This window comes from Xyrauchen texanus, chromosome 4 (genome assembly GCF_025860055.1).
Source record: "Xyrauchen texanus isolate HMW12.3.18 chromosome 4, RBS_HiC_50CHRs, whole genome shotgun sequence".
NCBI lineage: Eukaryota > Metazoa > Chordata > Actinopteri > Cypriniformes > Catostomidae > Xyrauchen > Xyrauchen texanus.
This window is the reverse complement of record NC_068279.1, coordinates 12,314,939-12,333,140: the sequence shown is the minus strand read 5'-3', so window position 1 is coordinate 12,333,140 and position 18,202 is coordinate 12,314,939. Positions and strand designations below refer to the sequence as shown.

The 18,202-nt window shown below is 37.8% G+C and overlaps 1 protein-coding gene across 1 annotated transcript in view; it reads right to left on the bottom strand.

Moving 5' to 3' along the window:
- Window positions 1-5,646: 5,646 nt before the first annotated feature.
- LOC127635707 (synaptic vesicle 2-related protein-like) overlaps window positions 5,647-18,202 on the bottom strand; it is an 18,181-nt gene continuing 5,625 nt past the window's right edge. The window contains exons 3-16 of the mRNA XM_052115931.1: window positions 16,529-16,614; window positions 16,201-16,299; window positions 15,943-16,014; window positions 15,719-15,843; window positions 15,555-15,618; window positions 15,251-15,376; window positions 14,674-14,802; window positions 12,952-13,025; window positions 12,633-12,709; window positions 12,031-12,135; window positions 11,779-11,890; window positions 11,437-11,518; window positions 9,388-9,477; window positions 5,647-8,493 (exon numbers count right to left, since the gene is read on the bottom strand). Coding sequence (XP_051971891.1) covers window positions 8,281-8,493; window positions 9,388-9,477; window positions 11,437-11,518; window positions 11,779-11,890; window positions 12,031-12,135; window positions 12,633-12,709; window positions 12,952-13,025; window positions 14,674-14,802; window positions 15,251-15,376; window positions 15,555-15,618; window positions 15,719-15,843; window positions 15,943-16,014; window positions 16,201-16,299; window positions 16,529-16,614 — 1,454 coding nt within the window. The 3' untranslated portion in view covers window positions 5,647-8,280. The remainder of the gene's footprint in view (window positions 8,494-9,387; window positions 9,478-11,436; window positions 11,519-11,778; window positions 11,891-12,030; window positions 12,136-12,632; window positions 12,710-12,951; window positions 13,026-14,673; window positions 14,803-15,250; window positions 15,377-15,554; window positions 15,619-15,718; window positions 15,844-15,942; window positions 16,015-16,200; window positions 16,300-16,528; window positions 16,615-18,202) is intronic.

Genomic DNA, 18,202 nt, shown 5'->3' with positions numbered 1-18,202 from the left:
TATATTACTATATATAGAATTGTAAGAATTGTAAACAATAAGCTTCATTTCAGAAAATTGTACATTTACGTAACTGCTGCTAATAGTTAATAGTTCATTGACCCATTGTGCGGTGCGAGCTGGAAATCACCAGTCACCAGCCTGTCTCTGTACTATCTGAAAAGTCATAAATATGACATTGGTTACCATGAGATTAGTGAAAACAATGAACATGAGGTAACATAAAAAGGCAACAGAAACCCTAGCCTGTAATAAGTTGAGGCAAATAACGGTAAGCGAACACTAATCCTCAAATATTAGCTGATTTGATCTTTAAAAAACCAACATCGCTGTAACAACATACTCATGTTACATAAATATATAAAATAAATGCATTTATTGACTACTAATTACCAGAAATCGCAGTTCTGTCACTCTACTCTAGGCCCTGTCCCAAATGGCACACTCCGGACTTGTGGACTTCCTCAGAGTCCACACTTCGGTGACATCATGTAGTGCAGACTTATAGGGCCCCTCGCGCAAGTCCACAAGGGCGCATTGAGAAGTATTTTTGGGACAGACTCGATCGTGAAGCGTGGTTATTGTTGGACAGGAGCTGCAGGTTCGGTTCGGAGAAATATGCTGCCTATTGTTGTTGTTTTTACTATTGTGTTTGCGAGATGGCTTGCCATGCAGAGAAATCACATTTATACGCTCCGACGTCGTAGAAGACAAGATTATTTTTCATGCATACAAATGCTGATGTTATGCTGGAGGAAAGGGTAAGCAAGTAAATGTTATTGACTTTGTAGATAAACATATAACTTGTCAAAAGTCTTTAATGCATTAAGTCATTATTATTTGATTTACTGTTTAATTTTCTTTTTCTTTATATACATATATATATATATATATATATATATATATATATATATATGTATTTTATATTTTTATGTGTACCTTGTTTTTTTTATGTCGTTTTTAATTTACAGGTTTAAATATCCATACTTCACTTACATATGACTCAGTAAAGCCCTGCCATTCGGTTCTATATAATGAATCGTTATGCGATCAGCCTATTATTCAGCCCGCTATTACTATGTTTGAGACATCAACCACTGGTCGATGACCATAATGTTTGTATAAACTGTAGGTAACAACTGGTAAAATGTACACAGTCATAAAAACCATAATGATACTTACACTTAAATATTTACTTCTCAGCCATGTTATCAATTGTCTGTGTCCGTGATCGAAAGCGCTCTTCACACCAGTTGTCTGATTGGCCTTTCGCAAGGACTCCTGGGTACTTGAAGTGCGTGAAGCCTGGATCTATGCGGGCTTCGCGGAAGACCGCTTCAAGGGTACAAAGGGGGCGCTGCTGAGCACACTTCAGAGCGTTAAAATGCTAAATGGGACGGCCTACGGACTCGTAGACTCAGCGAGCACGCGCAATTTAAGTCCACGAGACCGAAAGTCCGCATGAAGTGCGCCATTTGGGACAGGGCCTAACAGTTTGAAATGCCCGCCAAAGCACTTCCTGGAACTATCTGAAGTCTACGTGGATCAAGCATTTAGAACTTCCGTTGTCGCAACGCCGCTCGGCTCCGCCCTGCTCACCACAACGTTGAATAAACATATTTCAAAATTAGAGTCCTGGTGCATAAATTGTTTAAGATCCAGACTCCATGTACATTTTTGTTTAGCACAATACATATTAGTGAATTATTATTATTATTATTATTATTATTTTTGTATGTGCTGGTGTGGAATAATATCAGCAACTGAATTGAAGGAAATGAATGGAATTGACTTAAGGGTTGTTATATGTCTATATCTGTATTTTTTCACCCTTTTCCTTTAGCTTTGGGTGGTTTAACACTGCCCTCGTGATTGAATGAAAATCTTACTTACCCTGGCTTATGGACTGCTAAAAAAATTACTGTTATCTTATCAGTAACCAGTAATCAGTATGTATAGAATTACAGATATGTGTCTATGAGTTATATTCTGTAAATGCATACAGTCATACAGACATATTAATGTGTGTATTTGTTCAATATTTATATAGTTATTCTTTTAACTTTGATGCATTTATTATATAAATTACTTATTTACAGTATGATTTTGTCAGGTTTTACAATGATTAACACAATGACACTAATCATTTTGGCGTTTTCTACAGGTTAAGACAAAGTGTCAAGATTTATCAGAGGAAGACTGGCTCTTTTAACATTTACATTTAAATGTCAATTTCAGGAAATTATAAAGCATTGATGAGCCTTACTTTGAGACCTCATTAAAATAAAGATTCCTTAATTAAATGTTATAATCCATCCATCCATCCATCCATCTTCAACCGCTTATCCGAAGTCGGGTCGCGGGGGCAGCTGCTCCAGCAGGGGGCCCCAAACTTCCCTATCCCGAGCCACATTAACCAGCTCTGACTGGGCGACCCCGAGGCGTTCCCAGGCCAGTGTGGAGATGTAATCTCTCCACCTAGTCCTGGGTCTTCCCCGAGGCCTCCTCCCAGCTGGAGGAGTTATAAATGTTATAATATAATTCTAAAATATATAGCCATAATGCTGCACAGAACGGTTAAGCATTATGGTAGTTCTGATAGTCCAGCTGTACAAAAGAGCATATAACAGCTTCAGAATTGGTGTGGGCAGGAGAACATTTTGGATCATACAATTTCTTGATCAATTTCGCAGTGCAATCTGCCGACTGAAAGCTATGGCCGTGCACAACAGAATGATAAGCAAAAAGTCCTCCTTCACTTGTTTGCACCTTGCACAAATGAAAAAATATGACATATTGCCAGATGCAATTTAATCTGTGTGCTCTTTCAAATAGACTCTTCAATCATTTCCCTAAGCAGACATCTACTGAGGAGATTTTGAGTGGATTGTTTTATCAAATCATGCACTTCTTTTTTTATTATTTTTTCATCCCCTTTTTCCCCAATTTGGAATGCCTAATTCCCACTACTTCGTAGCTCCTTGTGGTGGCACGATTACTCACCTCAATCCAAGTGTTAGAGGACAAGTCTCAGTTGCCTCCGCTTCTGACAGTTGCCTCCGACAGTCAATCTGCGCATCTTATCACATGGCTTGTCGTGCATGACACAGTGGAGACTTCGCATGTAGCTCATGCTAATCTTTGTGATCTACACACAACTTACCACATGCCCCACTGAGAGAAAAACCCACTAATCGCAACCACGAGGAGGTTACCACATGTGACTCTACCCTCCCCTAGCAACCAATTTGGTTGCTTAGGAGAAAGGTTGCTTTGGCTAGAGTCATTCAGCATGCCCTGGATTCGAACTCGCGACTCCAGATGTGGTAGCATCAGCGTCAATACTCGCTGAGCTGCCCAGGCCCCCCAATCATGTACTTCAAACACAGTGTATTTTATTGGTTTTACAAAGTTGTATCCTTGGCTACCTTTGATTAGAATATTCATATGACTGAGAAAGATGCATAGGCGACAGAGAAATTGTAGAAGAGGGGAAATACGGGAAAAACACAATTTTTGGGACACTAGAGAAAGTGCTTAAATACAGGACTGGCCTTGGAAAAACGGGATGTCTGGCCATCCTATATATACACATATATACACATACATAGATACATACATACAGTTGAAGTCAGAAGTTTACATACACATAAATTGAAGTCATTAAAACTCGTTTTTTAACCACTCCACAGATTTAATATAAGCAAACTATTGTTTTGGCAAGTCATTTAGGAAATCAACTTTGTGCATGACATGAGTAATTGTTCCAACAATTGTTTACAAACAGATTGTTTCACTTTTATTTGACTATATCTCTTCCAATTCCAGAGGGTCAGAGGTTTACATACACCAAGTTAACTGTGCCTTTAAGCAGCTTGGAAAATTCCAGAAAATTGTGTCAAGCCTTTAGACAATTAACTTCTGATAGGAGGTGTACTGAATTGGAGGTGTACCTGTGGATGTCTTTTAAGGCCTACCTTCAAACTCAGTGCCTCTTTGCTTGGCATCGTGGGAAAATCAAAATAAATCAGCCAAGACTTCAGAAAAACAAATTGTGGACCTCCACAAGTCTGGTTCTTCCTTGGGAGCAATTTCCAAATGGCTGAAGGTACCACATTCATCTGTACATACAGTAGTATGCAAGTAGAAATACAATTGGGCCACGCAGCCTTCATACAGCTCAGGAAGGAGATGCATTCTGTCTCCTTGAGATGAACATAGTTTGGTGTGAAACGTGCAAATCAATCCCAGAACAATAGCAATGGACCCTGTGAAGATGCTGGAGGAAACAGATAAAATATCTATATCTACAGTAAAACGAGTCCTATATCGACATAACCTGAAAGGCTGCTCAGCAAGGAAGAAGCCACTGCTCCAAAACCGCCTTAAAAAATCCAGACTACAGTTTGCAAGTGCACATGGGGACAAAGATCTTACTTTTTGGAGAAATGTCCTCTGGTCTGATGAAACAAAAATGTAACTGTTTGGCCATAATGACCATCGTTATGTTCAGAGGACAAAGGGTGAGGCTTGCAAGCCAAAGAACACCATCCCAACCATGAAGCATGGGGGTGGCAGCATCATGTTGTTGGGGTGCTTTGCTGCAGGAGGGACTGGGGTACTTCACAAAATAAATGGCATACTGAGGAAGGAAAATTATGTGGACATATTGAAGCAACATCTCAAGACATCAGCCAGGAATTTAAAGCTCATATATATATATATATATATATATATATATATATATATATATATATATATATATATATATATAGCAAACATCATGTACTCTATGTGACCTAAGGTCCTCTGTTTGTTTCTGCAGGAGTTGTTGAGTCACTGTGGGGAGTATTTCAAGTAGGAAACTGGAATCTGCTGAACAGTCTGTTGACCATAAAGACATTTGGGAAGCAACCTACAAGCTTGAGCCCAGCCTGCAGGTAGGAGCTAGATCATATTTCCACATACTTGCTAAATTGGTGATTTATATTTGCTTCAAAACAAATGGAACATGTTGATCCAATCTCCTTTCTTTCCCTTTAGCACATACGGATAGTTGAGGACTGGACTGGCCTCCCACGTGCAGCAAAGTTACACTGGAGAGAGACAATATGATCTGGATCAGATTTGTATGACTTGAGTTTACTTACATTTACACTGAAGATCTGATGCCATATTCAATGGAGGATATCCAAAAAGATGCTTGAATCAGTATTTTTGTTTGCAGTTTTCCTGAAGTTGTCCTCTTTTCACTCTTTGTAAGGTTTTAATTTGTGTCACTATGGAAATGGAGGCTTTGGGCTTACCATCTATCGCAGGTGTGCCTAGGAAGCTGCTCGGCTCTTTTGGGAGATCTTGAAGGAGAGAGGCTTGCAAACACACTCTAATTCACGTCTATAGGGTGTCTAGACATCTGTTCAGTGTTATCCGTGATCTGATCAGACATTAGCAGTATCATCCTTTATCAGATAACTATCATCATAGTTTAGATTCCAAGAGATAATGGATTCTATAAATCAAAATATGTGTCCAAAACTACTGTGATATCAATGTTCATGTGTTCAATTTGTATGGCCCTGTAGACTTACAAAGACTGTCATAACTGAATTGCTTACAATAAAGAGTCATTCACTTACTTTCTTGTTTGACACATCATTTATTGTTACTATACACATGTACATCCAGTGCAGTGGCAAGAGATTGGTGCACACAGACACAAAACGCAGTACTTCATTGCGAGGGGCATAGGAGAAACTGCTTTCTGAACACACAAGAACAATTGCACACTCGACAATCTGACCTCCCAATCATCCTGCTACCCCAACCCACTGTACAGTCGAAAAGGCAGAAACACAAATAACCAAATATATCAATGAGGGGAAGAAAAACGGTTCTTCCTAAATGTTTGTTGCGCATTTTAATGCTTGAAAAAAGATGCTGGGATACTGGAATATACTCTAAGGAACTGGTTTTGCCACAGACCAGTTCTGATGAAAGACACTTGCTATTGTTTTATTGTTTTGACTTGTTTTTTTATAGTCTTGTGACATATTGTTAAATGAAACAGGATATTAAATGAGAAAAGTCTAGAGTGATACTTTATTTTATCCATCAGGTATTGTTTGGATCATGACAAGTAGTTTCATTATGGCAGATTGCTGGAAATGAGGAGTTAAAGAAATAAGATTGCTTCGAGACATCAGATGAAAGGAAAGCCATTGCACAGCTGGAGCAATTTATTTATTCTTTTTAATTAAGTGCATCGGCAAAAGGTGACTACACCTTACACGTTTGGAAGGCTGCATACTAGGTAGGATGCGTCCTTTGAAGGCTGCAGTATACTTAGTGTCCTCGTTTAAACGAGACCTTCGTAGGACAAACTGAACATAACATGGTTGCTATGACAGTAAGCCACTCTTTAACAAGCCGGGGCGCATTGAGTGAGACGCGAACAAAGTCCCTTTAGAATGGAATGTATGAGGTACAATTTAGGAGAGTTATAAAGATGTAAAGAGAAAAGAAAATAGATTTTACAGGTGTACATTTAGTCTAATACTTTATTTTAATTATATATTAATACAATTATACACATTGTATACTCTGCCCCATCTACTGAGGTACTTTAACTTGGGAATTAACATTGCTTGTGTTTGAACATCACATTTACGGGGAAATTGGCATAATTTTTTAGACATTTTCATTTAAGCAAAGAATTGTGGGTTGTGAGTGCCCAAGAAGGATACACCTTATGCATCCTCTGAATTCCCATGAAAGAAGGTTGCATTCGAAGGCTGCATTCAAAAGTGTTCTACACACTTTTCTGAAATGAGACAGCCTTGATGAAGTATGCAGCGTCCTCCTGAGGACACATACTTCCAAACGAGACAAAGCCACAATCAGCTGTTAATAAATGTCGCATTTGAGCAAACTATTTGACTAAACTACTTATTAGTAAGTTTGTGTGCTGTTCAGGTATTTAGCTTTTACATCCAAATACCTGATTAAATTTAAATGATTAAATTGGTATACCTGCATAAATTTGTCAACAGTTACAAATTTTCAACTACTGTTTATGTCATGGTTATGCAAAAAGTTTTCAGTGTGGCACAAAATGTGCATTCCAGTCAGAGGATGCACTGCAAATAAAATCATTCACTCGGATGGATAGGAGTTGTAAAATATTCATCATGGTTATTTTTATCCTTCATTAGCTGCATTTCCATTATTTCGTTATTGAAAAGTGTCTGCTCTCATGGACACGGAGCTCTCACATCAGAAAGGATGGATACAAACACACATCAGAAAGAGTGAAGCTACGTACAGTAAATATGTTTTACATCTGTCATGAAGTTGCTAATGTCATCCTAGCCTTGTTTGTTTTGCCGCCATCCCAAAGAAAGAAGCGATTGTATGATTTACCTCAGGAATTATAAGGTAACTGCTATTTTAAATGTGCAATTATATCTAATATATTCACCAAAAGGCTCCATCAATGTTTTAATTATGAATTACAGCGACGTGCTGACCTACGGATTTGTTCTCCGCAGATCCATCAGGTATGTTCATGGTTTTTATAGGGATATTATTTGGTCCGTTGGGTCGGTTTGCATTCTCACCACAAGCGAACTGCTCCAGAGTTAGTTTGCAATCGGTTCGAAACCACCTCGTTCAGGAGGTCAAGGATCGATTGTTTTGGTGCATATCCGAGTGAGATTGCCATGTTCACTCATCCCTAAATGAATAGAACCAAGGGAGAAAACGTGCCAGGTTCTGAATCAAATGCTCCAAACAAGCCAGCTGTGAAAATGCCCTAAGGCCCCCTTGGAAAAAATAAATAACACAGACAAAATTCTAGTCTTTCTACTCATTGTCAAACTAAACCCGTCTCTCTCTCACACACATACACACACACACTTGTGCTATTTTCAACTTGAAATCTTCAGTACTTTGAAGGCTTTCGTTCTCCTTTTAAATGCCCCTATATATCTTCATAATGCAATTCTCACATTCACGTTTCTCACACTTGTAAGTTGCAGAGGTAGGGGGGAGTATTACGTCATGGGAATATATTGCCCTATATTATTCCGGCCCAGAGGATGGAAGTGCATAACTACTCGACCTTAGGTGGGGGAACCTGTATACATAACTGTCTGAACTGATATAAATTGAGACCAAGCAACTAAAATCATTGAATCAGATCCAAATTTCTTTAAAAACATTTTAGGGAACATTGCCCACTTCTATCTATGACCAATTTCTCCTAAAACCCAGCTGTGCCCTTTAGTCCTCTGATCCAGAGATGGAATGTGGAATCCCCTCAGGGCTGTGGTCTGATGCCCGTCCAATCATCTCCTGACCCCACTCTCTGTGACTGGACTCCTGTAGGCCTCGTCCGGTGGTCTCTATTGGCAGGGCACAGGAAGCAATAGCAGCCAGCAAACAGCAGCAACAGTACACCGACAGAGTCAGGTACACAGATGATTCAAGCATCACCTGGGAGAAGGAAGCAGAGAAAGATTCCATAATCTTTTTTCTCTCTCCTGTTTCTTTTTTTCTTTAGTACTTATGTAGACACTTTGAATTAATATTACTTGATATTTTTTTGTTCAATGTTTTTGACCTTTGCCACTTTTATTGTGCTAAACTTAAATTGTGCTAAACATCTCCTTTTGTGTTAGACAGAAGAAAGAAGTCATACAGGTTTGGAATGACATTAGGGTGATTAAATAATTATAAAAAAATTATAATTTAGTAAACTATCACTTTAAAGGAGTTTTCCGGGTTCAATACAAGTTAAGTTCAATTAACACAAATTTTTGAACGTTGAAATACTACACAATACATAAACAATATGCGTGAAAACATGATTTAAGTATGATTAAATCATGTACTAACTTTTTCTCTGTAAAGTTATAGCCAATTTTACAACTTTATTGCCATGACGATGTCAACAAACCCTAAAGCTCTAAATGACTTTAAAAATACATGTTTTAACAAAAGAATGAATGTAACTGCTTTTATAAAATTATAAACTGCATTTATACCCTCCCAAATTGGCCCCATTCACTTCCATTTTAAGTGCCTCACCGGAACCTTGATTTTTCCTTTTTTTTTTAAAGAAAATTTAGGGACGAGTTGAAATAAATGTGTGGTCATCTGTATAATGTCACAAATGGTGTCAATTGAGCTTAAATTGTATTGAAACTGGAACATTCCTTTTAGACAATGTAAAGAAACCAAGTAGATTTCTAACATTCTAATATCTCATATATCTATAAGATGTGTTGTTATTTATTCATTATGCATTTTGTTGTTATTGTGTATTTGTTGTTGGTGTATTGCATTTTTTCTGCATTTCTTTTTGCCATTTATGTCATGTTTCCACACCTGTGCAACAAACGGTGTGATGAGAGCTCCAACTCGAGCCATCCCACTGCTGGTGCCCAAACCCAGAGCCCTCGTCGCCGTGGGATACACCTGCAGATAGACACCAAGAGACAGACACTGAGTGACTTTGACCATGGTCTTCTCATTTAACAATGTAATCTTTATCATACTCTGAAATTGGACTCTGAACTGTGGTTTAATCACAGCGTGGTTAGTGAATTTATTATTCAACAAAAGTTTCCCAATCACACTTTTGTACTCCAAGCTCATAATTCCACTTACCAGGGTCCTCAGGCAAATATTATTGCTGTGCAAACTAAACTGTTGTTAGGAAAATTACCTCTATCTTACTGGAATGTGTGGTAAAATATGATAATTTTTAGTCCACCTAAAAATGTAAGTTTCATCATAATTTATGTACCCCCATGTTTTTCACACCAGTCTGCATTTCTTTCCTACTTATAGCACAAAATGAGATATTAGGATGAATGTTAGCCTCATTCACCATTCACTTTGATTGCAACTTTTTTCTTCACAATGATGATTGAGGGTAACATTCATCTCTTTGTGTTCTGCAAATTGAGGGTGATAAAATGAAAACTGAATTTTCCTTTTCACAGTGAACAAAATTCACTGTGCACAGTAAACCAGGATTAATTTAATCAATGAGTGGAATGGTGTGGAATAAAAGTGCAATGTGGAATAAAAGTGCAGTTTCTGAACTGAAGCGAATAATATTCAGCTGGTCATGTGGTCCTAACTTGGCTGCCCCATGAGGCACCTTTGCTCCATGTAGAATAAGAGCTTTTATAAGGTATTACTAAATATTGGTATTACTGAACTCTTCATCTCAAATGTGTGGTCATGATTTTATACTTTGGTTTCAAAATTACTATTTATTTCTTTAGAAGTAAAACTTTTAAAGTGAGGAAATAAATTACTGAGTGCACCTTTAAGTTTCTGACACAATACATCAGAGGCAACCTGCAGACACCTTGTGTAATGTTCAACTCTCTTATCCTTCTGCTGTGGATGAACTCCAGTCAGAGTCCATGAGGCACAAAAGTAGGATGACAAAGTCTGTTGTATTTCAGGTAAGTTGTTAAAATGCTGGGAGAGAGCCAACAACTAGACATTCAAGAACAAATCCACCTCCAGCACAGCTGATGCTTTGATCTGAACATTTAAAGGGATAGTTCAACCAAAAATGAAAATTCTCTCATGATTTACTCATCCTCCTGGCATCCCAGGTGTTTTACTTTATTCTGCAGAACAGAAATTAATATTTTTAGGAGAATATTTCAGCTCTGTAGGTCCTCACAATACAAGTTAATGGGTGCCAAAATTTTGAAGCTGCAAAATCCACATAAAGGAGCATAAAAGTAATCCATATGACTTCAGTGGATAAATCCATATCTTCAGACATGACATGATCGGTGTGGCTGAGCAATAGATATGTTTTGAAGTAATTTTTTTATCATAAATTCTTCTCCCTGCCCAGTAGGGGGCGATATGCACGAAGAATGTGAATCACCAAAAACAGAAGAATTTGAAAGTAAAAGTGAAGTGGAAATTGACTGAGCAGGGAGAAGAATTTATAGTAAAAAAAAAACCGACTTAAATGTTGATCCGTTTCTCACCCACACCTAACATATTGCTTCTGAGTATATGGATTTAACCACCAGAGTTGTCTGGAGTACTTTTATGTTGCCCTAAAATGGATTTTGGAGCTTCAAAATTGTGGTCACCATTCACTTGCATTTTATGGACCTACAGAGCTGATAAATTCTACTAAAAATCTTTGATTGTGTTCAGCAGATGAAAGTCATACACATCTTGGATGGCATGAGGGCGAGTAAATGAGAGTGAACTACACCTTTAACTCTACATTAACAATCTACAAGTAGTAGATATTACAAGTAAAATTATTTTGACTTTTCCTTAAACTTGGCTGATTGAGGCCAAATGGCATGCAAGGCTGTGACAAATACAACAATAAAAGGTTTTATTTATATACTGAATTCAATTACATTTAAAAGCAATTCTCACCTCAGGGGTATACACATACGCAGCCTGAAAACCTCCAGCAATGAAGGCTCTCGCAATGAATATAAATACTGTCAAAAAGGTCCTGCAATACAGATAAAATATGGAAGAACATTTTTAAACAAGACACGTTAAATTGGTCACACTTTCCAAGACAAGCACTGTTCATGAGGTAATCTTTGTTTTTTATTTGTTTCTGCCACCTAAAATGAACAGCTTTTTGTTCAACTTTGACATTGAGTAATATTATATTTGGTAATATGGGTCTATATTTAATTCACTAATATTTTATTTCGATTAACACAAGCTTGTGTGCCTTACAAATGAAATAAAGGTGCTTCTGACCTTCCCATACAGCCGTAGAGTGGCACAAGGCAGACAGAGAAGACGAAGAAACACAGTGCCATAGTCTTTCTCCTCCCCAACCGATCAATTGCCCACAGGGTCACCAGCAGGCCTGTGTAGCATCAATCAATATGTTAAACCTATCACACTTCAGAACACTGGTGCATTACATGCCATCTCTTTTCCTTTATCATACTTGACTATCTAAAAATCTGAAAAGAGTATTTATAGTGTTATAATTAAAGTGTGTACCCGGAAATTCAGAGAGTGTGGTCCATAAAAGGTCTTTATAATCATCGGAGTTCAGATATTTGCACTCCAAACTACAACCTGGCTCCATTTTACTGCCATTGACCTCTAGGGGGAGACATAGAATCATAGAATCATATATATTAAAAATCTATATATTTGGAACAGCATCTTACTCATTCTATTTCAGCAAAAAAAAAAAACTGTAAACTACATGTAAAATACAATCCTTTGAGTAGTTGGAATTTAATTTAATACAAAAAAAAAAATGTATTCGTGGAATACCTGGATGACCTACTATGAAAAAATATTGGATGCCAATATCTGAATTGTAATCCTTCTATACACACTGAAACAATTTAGCATATTACTCTGTTTTAAATGTTATTGCTATGTGCGGTTTCCCTTTTTTATAGTAGGTAGTGTACAATTCATACTATGCAGAAAGTATGCAGTAAACCGTGCGCTACTATGCAGTGTGATCTGGTTGTGTCCTGGTTGCTACTGTAGTATTCCATTCCAAATATATTCACCTCATTCTCATTTGGCTCCAGTCTTGTTTTTACTATCATTATTATTTTAAACATACAGTAGCTTTCACTCACCAACACAGGCTCCTCCCTCCTGGAAAAGCTCAGTGGTCAGCAAAACCACACCATAATAAGAGAACGCATTAGAGAACCTACAACATAGAATGTTAGAATGGCTAATACAGAAAAAAATACATGCACCTGTAACAGAATATTGCAAAAATATATAGAACTATGGCGTAAACAGTTAGCCTCAGAGTACAAAATGCAATTTTAAGCATTATTAAGCGATTTAAAGGTTTGCTAATACAGTACAGATTTACAGACATCTGACTGCATGCATGCATGTTTACACAGTTATTTCTAGGTATTTCTCAGTGTTTGTTTCTCTTACCATATGAACCAAAGCAGAACTGTGGTCCAGCGGAAGTGTGGAGAGAAAAGATCCTGAATTTTCCCCCTGTCCTCCTAAACACAGTTATACCCATAAATAGGAGATGACTGAGATGCACTGAAAATTTCATGATAAGATTACACACAAGAAAAACAAAGGCTAGAACATGCAGCAACTTTTGTAATGCCATGGTTTTATAGCAGGCAGTGTACAATTTATGCTGTAAAACAGATTTGTATACAGTGTGAGTATATATATATATATATATATATATATATATATATATATATATATATATATGTATGTATATGTATGTATTGTTTAACTTTGGTCACTATACAACATTAACTACCGTAATTTCCGGACTATTGAGCGCACCTGAATATAAGCCGCACCCACTGATTTTTAAATAAAATATTATTTTGAACATAAATAAGCCGCAACTGTCTATAAGCCGCAGGTGCCTACCGGTACATTGAAACAAATGAACTTTACTCAGGCTTTAACGAAACACGGTGTGGCAGCGGGGGCATGGTCAAGCGCCCGTCCGGGAGAGAAAAGCGGTAAGGGCGCTTACACCTGAGCTAAATTATGTCTAACACCGGTGTCTAATTTCAGTAAGCATGGGGAGAGCGGCATAAAAAGGCAGCAGCCACAGCGCTGAGAGAGTGACACACGTCAGTCTAGTGTTGGCGCATAGAAGAATTGAGAAACTTTATAAAATTGATTGTAAACATTGCTGTGGCCATTAAAAGCCTTACCTGGAACGTCAAGTGCCCTGCTGAAAACTGTCACGTGCCCGTGTGACAGTTTTCCCAAGAAGGACACATGAAGCAGGGCACTTGAAATTAGACACCGGTGTTAGACATAATTTAGCGCAGGTGTAAGCGCCCTTACAGCTTTTCTCTCCCGGACGGCCGCTTGACCACGCCCCCGCTGCCACACACGGCTTGTAATAAAACATTTGCAGTAAACAGTAGCCTACCAATAAAGTCATTGGTCACTATCTTCCTCGTCCTGTGCACTGAAACCACTGAAGTCATCTCCTTCGGTGTCGGAGTTAAATAGCCTCAGATTTAGTTGTCTTTTTGCACTGAGTCAATTCCTCACGCTGCTGTTTCCAGCGTCTTATCATCGACTCATTAAGACCAAGCTCCCGTGCAGCAGCCAGATCAATCGCCTTCAACTTGAAAGCTGCATCATATGCATTTCTCCATGTCTTTGCCATGGTGAGGGTGACAAAATTACTACCGTAATCAGAATGATGGGAAGTTTGAGCGCGCTCGATTTAATCTAAACAGTAAACAAAAAAGTTGTTTTGACCTTAACCCGTTCGGCAATTTCATTGGTCTAATGAAAGCTTCACGCCGCCAAAAAACTGAGCACGTCACAGAATGTTTTTTTTTATTTTTATAAAATTTGAAAGCGGGAAAAATCAATATATTAGCCGCGTCATTGTATAAGCCGCGAGGTTCAAAGCGTGGGAAAAAAGTTGCGGCTTATAGTCCGGAAATTACGGTATTTCTCACTATACAACATTTTTCACAAGTGCTTAAAACTTTTGCACAGTACTGTATATATGTATATATTCTATATATTTTCAAATGTGATTGATGTTGAGTTCTAATATGTCTTTAAAATCAAGCATTTTTATATTTGGGGTTCTGGGTTGGATGAGAGTCTGTTCATACACAAGGATACTGTTTGGAAGTAGAACTTTACCTGTCTGGCCACAATGAGTTTTCCCAGTGGCATAGGGACCTTGTTCTCTGTAGCAATACGTCTGAGTGTGCTCAAAGCCTTCTCCTGATTTCCTGTCAGGACGTCGTACCTAGCACTCTCTGGCAGCCACTGTCAAGGTGACATTATGCTTACACACTTGTTAGACAATAGACCTTATTCATACTAGCGCCATCTTTTGAGTTTTTGTGGGAATGACAACGAGGCTGTGAGGGATAGACTGACCATCTCTTCAATGGCACAAATGGTAAAATGCTGTATAAAGCTCTTAGATCAAATCTGATTTTACACAACTCATGTTGTCTAGAGTTCTTTGTATGCTGAACGTTTTGTCAGCACAACGACAATATCACTTTAAACTGCAGTACAGCCCATTGAAGAGAATGTAAGTCTATCCCTCACAGCCTCGTTGTCATTCCCATTAAAATCAAAGATGTGCTAGTGTGGATAATAACTTTATTTTGTACACATTGTAAAAAAAAAAAAAAAAACTGCTTTGCTCTATTCAGATATAGCTCTTACAGAAAAAGGAAATTTATATTTAGGAATTCATACTTACAAAGCAAAAAATACCAAAAATAAAGAGTGGAATGGTGGAGAAGACCAGCAGCCAGCGCCAGCCCAAAGTTGGCATCACCAAGATAGCTAGAAGCACTTCAAATACTGTTCCCAAAGCCCAGAATATCTACAACAAAAGGGAAAGAGCATGATTTACATGAGATTCAGTAAACATTCACAAGCTGATTATGACAACTTTGTGTCAAGTTCAACTCTTAATGTATATTTTTTAAGCAAGGCTATGACTTACGTTGCTTAAGAGAATAGAATAGAATAGAATAAAATATAACAGAATAGAATAATACCTCTATCAACAAAATGCAAGTGGCTCTGGACCGCATGGGCAGAAACTCAGCATACAGTGTTACTCTGAGGGAAAACACCAAAGGTTTAAGTTATTGTTCAATGTTTCAATTGTACATTTAGATGTCAGGCTATTCCTAAGTGTCTTGAGCACTGTGCCACTCACGATTGTGGAGCCCCTCCAATACCGAAGCCCACCAGAGCTCTGAGAAAAAGAATCCATGCGTATATTGGTGCAAATGCACTGAGGAGGCCGTAGAACAGGGTCCACAATACACTCATCTTCAAACCCTATAATAAAAACACAAATAACTCTATAAACATTTTTGCTGCTATAATCAAGTTGAAATGCAGCTTTGAACAGCTTTGAGCTTCTTTATATGTACTCACTGTTTTTCTCCCATATTTATCAGATATGTTCCCCCATAGCGAAGAACTGACCATCATTCCAATAAATACCACCTGTTTCAGAAAGATATAGCAAAAAGGAGAAACATAATTATTCCATTTTTATGTCACTATATGGTAGTTCAAGTAAACACAATGAAGCAACACTTAATGGAACTACAAGAACACCAATCCAACTGCCAAGCCAATCTAAAGAAGCAAGAGGAAAGTCATTATGGATATGAGGGAATCATACTATACCGAAGTTAGTAGTGCCACCTCCCAGCTGGAGAGTGCCCACTCACAGTGTAGTTGAGGAGCCAAAATACTGAGAATCATCATCTCCATGGCGTCGGCCATCTGCACACACATACACTCATCAATATGGAAACAAATATAGCAACACTAAAACAACTTCCCAATTCCTGATTTATCAGATTAAAGCGAGACAACATTTGTCCAAAAGATGAGCTAAAGTTTTTCAAATTATAGGAACTATACAGTGTTCTTTCAGTTTCCTCATTATATTGTGTTATGAAGCGACTACAATTATCCCCTTTCTACATTTCGTTTCACAAAGTCTTGTTACCCATGAAAGTCCAGTCAGGATGGATAACTTCCACTGGAATGTCCCAAAGCCAATGGCTTCCACTGCATCTTCAACCATGAATGTATCTGTTGAGAGAGAATAAGATGTGAAGAGTAGTTAAAACTTAATGGGTTACTTTGCCCAAAAATATTTTTCTTTGAAAAAGGCAGACTGTAGGGGACTGACCGCCTTCACTGTATGGAAAACTAGGGCACCATGTACCATACATTCTTCATAATTCTTATGTTACACAAAAAAAGAAAAATATTGACCTTAAGATGTCGCTGCTGTGAATAAGGTCTATATGTTAAAAATGACATGGGTGTGAGTAAATGATTACAGAATTTTCAGTTTTGGGTGAACTCTCTCTGATGCTGTCTGATACAAAGATGTAACTTAAAGGTACACTTGTTTGTGTCATCTTGGACTTACAATGACACCTAGTGGTGTGGATGCAGCATCATTCAAAATCCATACTTTTTAGTTATTGATGCCATTGTAGAAATTCACTATTCATAATCAGCCATGACAAATTTAATCCAAGAGTGAAAGTGTCCATTAAAAAGACTGAAACTGAAATTAAGCGAGTAGTATTCAGCTCATCATGTGATTCTAAAATGGCAGTCCAAATGAGGGCACCCCTGCTCCATGTAGAATAAAACAGCTTTTATTTTATAAGGTTACTGATATAACTAGAGTCCTCATCTCATGTGAGTGGTCCTGATTTTATACATCTGTTTCAAAATTACAGTTCATTTGTTTAGGAGTAAAAGTTTTTGAATGGGGAAAAAATACTGAGTGTACTTTTAATATATATGGCTGGGGGAAATTATTTAATGAAGGTTGAAGAATCAATCATTGAAAAACAAGAAAGACTGACTGCTAATCTGAAAGTTTGTGAAAGGATGTGCCCCTCTCAATGTCTATAGTGGTTACAGTCAAGATAATCCCATATTAATCTGCCATTAAGCTGAATATTGGGGGGATTTGTCCTCCTCCGTGTTATTGTGGTAATGGCTCTGGTCTTATAATGTAAATCACTGATCCCATGAACTTTTGTCTTTGTCTTTAATGTCTTGAATGTGCACACTTGTATAAGGCTGAAATCAAGATGTCGTAAAAGTCAAAGAACTCTGTGAGAACCAATGTCATAAAACTCTTACACAGATGAGAATCTCCACCTGAGTCAACGCATCATACTGAGCAAGGAACATCAAACACAAATCTCACATTTGACCTCTAGCTCACCTTAGGACAATTTAGGCCTATTCTCCTAAAAATCACTAATTTGTTCTCTCTCTCTCTCCCCCCTTGTCTCCATAAAGCACACACACACAAAATTATTATGTGAAAATGTAACATGTAAATGTTAGAAAACTATCAAAACAAATAATGTAACTAGGCATGTATGGTATTATTTAAAATGTCTCAGTGCGACTGGTATATTGGTCCCTTTCCCATGTTGATAAAACTAAGGGTAACAAAGTTATAAGGTCTTTGCCAAATGCTGTATAATTCTGGAGGTCTGTCTCCATCCCTGCCTGTATGTTAATGAGGTATTTCCCAAGGACTTCCAAACCTAACCACTCCCAAAATTCCCTTTGTTCATGGTTTGGGTATCTAAGGAAATGTGACAAATTGTTCATGGTTCTCTGTAGTCAGACGATCCCACAC